The sequence below is a fragment of the Coregonus lavaretus genome, assembly GCF_964263955.1.
Source record: "Coregonus lavaretus genome assembly, chromosome: 19".
Taxonomy (NCBI): domain Eukaryota; kingdom Metazoa; phylum Chordata; class Actinopteri; order Salmoniformes; family Salmonidae; genus Coregonus; species Coregonus lavaretus.
This window is the reverse complement of record NC_140006.1, coordinates 40,618,609-40,626,697: the sequence shown is the minus strand read 5'-3', so window position 1 is coordinate 40,626,697 and position 8,089 is coordinate 40,618,609. Positions and strand designations below refer to the sequence as shown.

At 42.6% G+C, this 8,089-nt stretch overlaps 1 protein-coding gene across 1 annotated transcript in view; it reads left to right on the top strand.

The window, feature by feature from the left end:
• Positions 1-246: 246 nt before the first annotated feature.
• The window catches only part of LOC311146515 (low-density lipoprotein receptor-related protein 8-like), a gene marked incomplete at both ends in the record, with an annotated part of 192,492 nt that continues 184,649 nt past the window's right edge, over positions 247-8,089 (top strand). The window contains 2 exons of the mRNA XM_084183032.1: positions 247-313; positions 925-1,047. Of these exons, the coding sequence (XP_084039158.1) occupies positions 247-313; positions 925-1,047 (190 nt within the window). The remainder of the gene's footprint in view (positions 314-924; positions 1,048-8,089) is intronic.

The window sequence follows — 8,089 nt, the reverse complement described above, 5'->3', positions numbered from 1 at the left end:
TGCAGTAGACTACACATATTCACGTTATCGGCAGCAAAGAATGGGGCGCGTTGAAAAGACTGCTTTATTTTCTTGGCACAATCCCCGCCCATACACGCCGTCGTCACCGATTCAAATTGGCAGTGAGGCTGAGGCAAGGCAAGGGGGGTTTCGGCCGGTAAAGTAGGCTACCATCGTCGCATCGCTAGAAGAACGGTTTTTCGGACAGGCTTTGTTCGTGTATGAGCTCCATCACCTCCTCCAGAAATGTGGACGGATATAGGGAAACTACTGCTCTTTCATTTGTTAGTCCTAAAACTTCACTCCTCAAAAGGTTGGTCCAATTTTCTTTGATCCCTAAAATGATGTTAATCGGATAGAATTATACCCTTAATACGCTAAACAGAGAGAAGGGTCCATATGCGGTCTCCTCCGGATGATAGGGATTGATTCCAAGCGCTACAGTGTTACAACAATATGGGAGAACCCCTCATTGTTACTGAAAACTCAATGAAAATAGCACACAGTACAAATTTGGGGCGTTTAAACTGTATTTCCGATGTAAAATTAATGAGAAAATGTATGGGAATTGTGTGCGTCTACTTGACATGTGTTCCTCCTTGGATGTGAGGCAGCATCCATATAATTGCAACATAGGATGAGGGGTATTCATCTTTGTCTCATTGTAACGATGTGGTTGATTATAAATTCTATCCTATAATGATCAGTTAGGCCTACAGAATCAGTCCGTTACAATTGTGTCTACAGTTGCCTGTAACAAAACAGCCTCGGGTTAAGTGACGCTCATAACAGAATCCTCCGTAAATACTTACTGACTGGATGAATATGCTGAATATCAAGTATGCATTCATTTGCAAATGACAGTTTGAGTGTGTGCCTTTTGAGGGCCATATTGATGTGTCGTCGTCCCCCCTTCCTCCCCAGAAACAGAGGCAGAAGAGTGTGAGGAAGGCCAGTTTCAGTGCAATAACAGAAGGTGTATACCGACCATATGGAGGTGCGATGACGACGACGACTGCTCAGACAACAGCGACGAGGAAAACTGTGGTAAGTGGAAAAACAAAAAAATGTCTGAAAGTTTTCTTTTAAAGTTTGTCTCCCATTTCAATTGCTTTCCAATTGCATACACGTTACATTTGTAGCCTATAAACACACCTGACACTTGAGGAACAGACCATGACTAGACTAATCAGAATAATAGTGACTTTTTGGCATATTTGGTAGATTATGGTGGTTTGCTCTCTTTGCATCATAAAAATGTATGTCAAATAATGTTAAAAGCAAGTAACTTTAATTCTACTGGCAGAATCTCTTGGTAGCTATTTTGAACCTGGTGGCTACTGCCTTACATGTAACACTTTCCCACTAGTGATTGAAAGACCAGGAAGATAGGTACCAGGAGCATAGGTACCAGGAGGATAGGATAGGTACCAGGAGGATAGGTACCAGAAGCATAGGTACCAGGAGGATGGGTACCAGGAGGAAGGGTACCAGGAGGATAGGTACCAGGAGGATAGGTACCAGGAGGATAGGATAGGTACCAGGAGCATAGGTACCAGGAGGATAGGTACCAGGAGGATAGGTACCAGGAGGATAGGATAGGTACCAGGAGCATATGATAGGTACCAGGAGCATAGGATAGGTAGCAGGATGATAGGTACAAGGAGGATAGGTACCAGGAGGATAGGTACCAGGAGGATAGAGTTGGGAGAAATAACACAGAGACGGGACAGGTGCAACCTCACACCTGAGTTGGGACGCTCTAGGGCAGGGATGGGCAACTTTCAATGGGGGTCGGGGCCATCCCTGCTCTAGGGCCCGATTGTATAGCAGGTGATTTAACTCCTACTGTCGAGAGTTCCAGGCTATTTTTGGGTCTCTGGCCTCTGGTGTAATTTGTGGTGGAGGCGTGAAAGATGATTGGACAGCACATCTTTCCCATCTCTTCCCACCCACATAGTGCAATCAGCTGACAGCTAGTATACAGTATAGAAGCCTATGCATAGAGTTTTGATAGGTAGCCAGAATGCTGCCAGACTCATAACAAATAATAGAATTCCAATCTCCTTGCTCTGTGTGAGCCCAGCCTGTGTCCTACGTTTTCAGTGGAGCAGCCCAGCCAGTGTCCAGAAATTAAAACCGGTGCTGTTTTGTCTCTCTGAGTTAATTGTGGCTCAAGAGGAATTCCTGCAACTCCCTCTTTACACACACACACACACACACACACACACACACACACACACACACACACACACACACACACACACACACACACACACACACACACACACACACACACACACACACACACACTCTTTCTCACACACTCTTTCTCTATTCATCTGTCTCTCTTTCTCTCTCTCTCTCGCTCTCTCTCTCTCTCCGTTTCTCTCTCTCTCACACACACACACAACCACTCTGTACAGCATTTATATATATTGTGGCGATAAAGTCTGAGTCCCTTGGCATCCTAGCCCCCTTGTCTCTGACAGTGACACCAGCAGGACGAGTCGTCAGGCCTCACTGTGAAAACCGGTCATTTGGAGCATCGATCTCAGACTCCCTAAACGATTCATGTGTCACTGTTCCACACTCCAGGATACTGTCTGGGACGTTTGTTATGTTGTAGATTTAGGGTATTGGTCTGCAGGACTCGTTTGCTCGTTCTTACGTCCAACAGGGTTGGTGGGTTCAATTACATTTCAATCCAGTCAATTCAGGAAGTAAATCATATTTTTCTCACAGAGAAGAATTTGAATTTCTGTTTACTTTCTGGATTGACTGAATAAAAATGGCATTGACCCCAATCCTGCTTTCCAACCGAATGTTATGTTTTCAGTGAGTGGGTTGCATGTTGGAAATGCCATCTGTAGAAATACTTTTGGAAAGGCCAAAAATGTCAGCAAGCTAAACCGTTACGCTAATAAAAAATCATTTTAGCAGGAGCCAACCGCTATTTGATGATTGCACTATTTCAACATGCCATTGTTAGGTTCTGAACAAACAGAGTAAGAACTCAAACGGACAACTAGAAAAAGCTCAAACCAAGTTTATTCACCCACTGGATGTCTCAGCTGTAAGCACATTCTGCACATAATCAAACAACCATTTATATGTCAGGACGAGAGTAGGGGTGCAACTTCTTGGAACTTCTTATCTGCTGCCCAATATTGCCCTACTTTTGCGCTGTTGTCTTCGCGGTCGACCAATCAGGTAGCATTTCCTCTTTATCCGGTCACTTCTCCAAGACTGAAGACGTCGTTTTCTTTTCTCCAATTAAAGCTTTTTTGATCTTATTGTATTCCTTATTGTGTAAATAGTAATTAAGGATGTTAACTTATGTTTGACAGAAGAATCATTTCTGATTTTCTTCTCACAGTAACTTTCCATTCACAAAGTTCCTATTCACCCTTCATTGACCCCTAACATGTACATTTGTTATACATGTAGCGTGATCAATAAGTTATAATATAGTGACAGGAATAAGTCTATTTCAAGTTTGCAGTCTTCACTATTGTCTCTAGCTCAGGTGTGAGGTATGCTATGTCTGTCTGAGTCCACAGATAAGGGTGATTGCATTGCTTTATTGTGAACCAGATTGTCGCTAGACATCATCCTCGTTGCCATATTGGAGAATTCCTCCCCTTTTCGTATCGGCTAGGTTTTATTATATCGGTTGGATACAATGAAATGAGTGCTCGTACTAGTAGTACTGTATGTTAAAGATGAATGAGAAAGTGGCTCCTTTTCGAGGCTATTGTATAATAAGCTTAGTTTCCGATCGTGTGATGGAGAAGGCAAAAACAGATGGCAAAAGACTGGTTAGAGAGCGCACAGTTTATGCATTTTTTTCTTCTATGTTGAAGATTAGTATGTAGAAAGTGTTTTTCGAGGCTGAACATAAGCAGTGTTCACTGTATCGTGTGATGGAGAAGGCAAAGACCGAGGGAGATGTAATGTGTGGCGGTGGAGCGTGAACGTGTCCAACGTATGTTGTGCAGGAGGAGAGAATGGGAAGGATTTAGAGGGTTCAGAGAGCAAAGCCAGTACAGCCCAGTGAGATGGTCTAACGGGTCTGGAGAGATTGTTACTGTTGTTCCTCTGGTTAAACAATTACTGTACTGGGTTTCACACTGTCCTGGTCAGTACACACTTCACAATACCGTGTAGAATAATGGTCGAAAAGTGTGTGTGTGTGTGTGTGTGTGTGTTAGTAGGTTGAGTTGAAGAAATCTGTTCTGTGTTCCTCTGGCTTGAATATGGCATTTATTTTCTGAGTAATATGGCCATTCTCTTGTGTAGACAGACCGCTGCACTCTCAAACCAACACAACCAGTTGATGCTGGTACTGATGCTGGCACTGATGCTGGTACTGATGCTGGTACTGATGCTGGTACTGATGCTGGTACTGATGCTAGTCTGATGCTAGTCTGTGGCTGTTCTACAGAAGGTCTCCATCCCCCTCTCCTCCAACACGCCCTCCTTCCGCCACCCCTCCGCCCCCCCCTAAGCACCCCACTGTCTCTCTATCCCGTCCTCCCAACCATCCCAGCCCTGTAGTCCCCATTGACCGACCCCCTCACACACCTTCACACACCTTCACACACGGACGAAGACGCTAGCACACAGACACAGACACAGACACATGCATGTTTAATCTCACAGATTCAGGCATATGTATGCACGCACACACACACACACACACACACACACACACAGTGGCATATTAGTGCCATATTTTGCACTCAGCTTATTTTTCTGCTTATGAATGATGTATTATATTATGTATTGTATTAAATATAAAAACATTCATCAATTTAGTTCCTATGCAACACAGAATACCATAACACCATTGTGATACTCTCCTCATTGTTACGTAACTTTGTTATTCCATTTTAGAATGCAGAGACACTCTTCTCTTCTCTTTGAGTTGATAACATCGTGGAATCCTCCCTAGTGTTCTGAAGTCAGATTGGTGCCCTGACATGATGCCTTGGCATAATCTCACAAATGATACCCTATGTCCCAAATGATACCCTGTTCCCTTTATAGTGCACTACTTTTGACCAGGGCCCACTATAAAGGGAATAGGATGCCATTTAATATTTTACAGCGTCCCTTTAAAATCTCACTGGCCGTTTTCTTATTTTATTTGGTTGTCATTCAGATAGCTGATTATAGATCTAGGCCTATTCTTGCAATGCCAGGGTAGTGGGTTCGATTCCCGGGACCACACATACGTTAAATGTATGCACACATGACTGTAAGTCACTTTGGTTAAAAGCGTCTGCTAAATGGCATATATTATTAATATTCCAACAACAATAGTCTACTCCTTAAAATAAAATGTTGATCGCTACACCAGGAGAGAAAGACTGTCCATGTCAGGTTCAAAGAGTTCTGTTGTTTGTCTCTGATCAGACATTTTACATTTTAGTTATTTAGCAGACGGTCTTATCCAGAGCGACTTACAATTCAGTACATTCAACTATGGTAGGTAAATCAACCACGACACAATTATTACGAGAAAGTACAAAATAGCTTCTATCTGCAGAAATCAGTGCTAGTATAAGTAAGAGAATACAAGTGCGAATGAAGGACAAGAACAACAGTTAGCCTAAGGTCCTAGTCTATTTCCTCTATTTCTATAGCTAAAATAAATCCAGGCTTGTCTTCTGGAGGCTGGAGGCGGCGTGAGCTTAAAACCCTCCCTCTCTTTCCTCTTATCCCCCATAGCGTTTATTTCTCCATACGAATCAGAATCCATCTCTTCTTCTGTGTCAAAACACATAGTGTACTGCTTATTTTTAACCTTTATTTAACTAGGCAAGTCAGTTAAGAACAAATTCTTATTTACAATGACGGCCTACTACTAAGGTCCCATTTGGAACAAAATCTCTGATTGGATGTGGTCTCTTCTTCTTCTTCTTCTGTGTCCAATCGTCAACACAGTCCGCTTATAAATCAGGAAGTTATTTTGGGTGGGGGAACCAGTTTGATTGGGCGTCAGAGGTTAGTCATGACTTTGGAGCTGTGTCCCAGTGCAGCGCTCGCTCCCCGTTGTGTTCTGGGGACCATGAGAAAGAGAGGATGTATTTATTTATCCACGATAGCACTGCAGTACTATATTGCTTCTGTTCTGTCATGATCAGTGGAGGCTGCTGAGGGGAGGACGGCTCATAATAATGGCTGGAATGGAGTTCATGGAATGGCATCAAACACCTGGAAACCATTTGTTTGATGTATTTGATACTATTCCGCTCCAGCCATTACCACAAGCCTGTCCTCCCCAATTAAGGTGCCACCAACCTGTGGTCATGTACAACAGATATTGACGTGATTGGTTCCACGTTTGTAGTCTTCGGCGTTCTGACAGCGAAAATGTAAAGCTTCCAAAATGCATTTCCTCATCTACCTATGATTATACAGACAACAGATATGAATGTGTTCGGTTCAATGGTTCAGGTTAATCCACATTTGGAGCGTTGTCTTGTGAAAGCTAAAATGTAAAGCTTTCAAAAAAGTGTTTTGTCTCTTTCTTCCTCCTTCTCCATATCCCAGAGTTCCCTACCAGAGTCATGGTAACAGGTATTGATGTGGGTTGGTTAAATGGTTCAGGTAACCTTGTGGCTCTTCACAAGGAAAAAAATATGCACGTCCAATTATCTGGTGCTACAGGAAAAAACCTGAATATACCGCTAATTTTCAACTCTGTTATGCTCCCCAGTGACTTGTTTAGACACACATATCAGACAACATTTCAATCCCTCTGGCATCTTTGTCAGGTGACAAACAGAGTTGCAGAGTAATATATTCAGGTAACATTGTGGTTGTACAGTCATCTTCTCTCTGTGGTGAGTGTGGTATGGTGGGTGTGTCAGATCAAGAGTCTGTGTATGTGTGTGTGTTAGTGAATCACGGTTTCCGTTAGGAAAATTTTGCTCCGGACAAGTGACCGGGAAGATTTAAATGTATCGGACATTTGAGAAATTTACCGGTCTTCCATATGCATTGGGTGCATAACCCATAAGGCAGATAGCGCCATCAATAAACAAGGGATATTGGCCAAATGAGCCACATTTATATATTCTTAAAAACAGCCTATTACAAAGACACTATTCCTTGTTTCGATGTGCATATGCAAAACTATATAGCCTATTGCTTTTTATTTTCCTAAAACAATAATTGTCCACTTCACGGTTCAGCTGTCAGAGATTTGAGCACTAAATGTATCAGGGCATTGCATGCAAAGGCCTATAGGCTTAGATGTCTACTGTATGATATTAATATTTAAACAAATATATATATATATATATATATAAACAGTACAAAAGTTTGGACACACCTACTCATTCAAGGGTTTTTCTTTATTTTTACTATTTTCTACATTGTAGAATAATAGTGAAGACAGCAAAACTATGAAATAACACATATGGAATCATGTAGTAACCAAATTTTTTTTAAACAAATCTAAATATATTTTATATTTGAGATTCTTCAAATAGCCACCCTTTGCCTTGGCCTTGGCATTCTCTCAACCAGCTTCATGACGAAAGCTTTGCACACTCTTGGCATTCTCTCAACCAGCTTCATGAGGAAAGCTTTGCACACTCTTGGCATTATCACAACCAGCTTCACCTGGAATGCTTTTCCAACAGTCTTGAAGGAGTTACCACATATGCTGAGCGCTTGTTGGATGCTTTTCCTTCACTCTGCGGTCCAACTCATCCCAAACCATCTCAATTGGGTTGAGGTCGGGTAATTGTGGAGGCCAGGTCATCTGATGCAGCACTCCATCACTCTCCTTCTTGGTAAAATAGCCCTTACACAGCCTGGAGGTGTGTTGGGTCATTGTCCTGTTGAAAAACAAATGATAGTCCCACTAAGCGCAAACCAGATGGGGTGGCGTATCGCTGCAGAATGCTGTGGTAGCCATGCTGGTTAAGTGTGCCTTGAATTCTAAATATATCACTGACAGTGTCACCAGCAAAGCACCCGCACACCATCACACCTCCTCCTCCATAATTCATGGTAGGAACCACACATGTGGAGATCATCTGTTCACCTACTCTGCGTCTCACAAAGACAC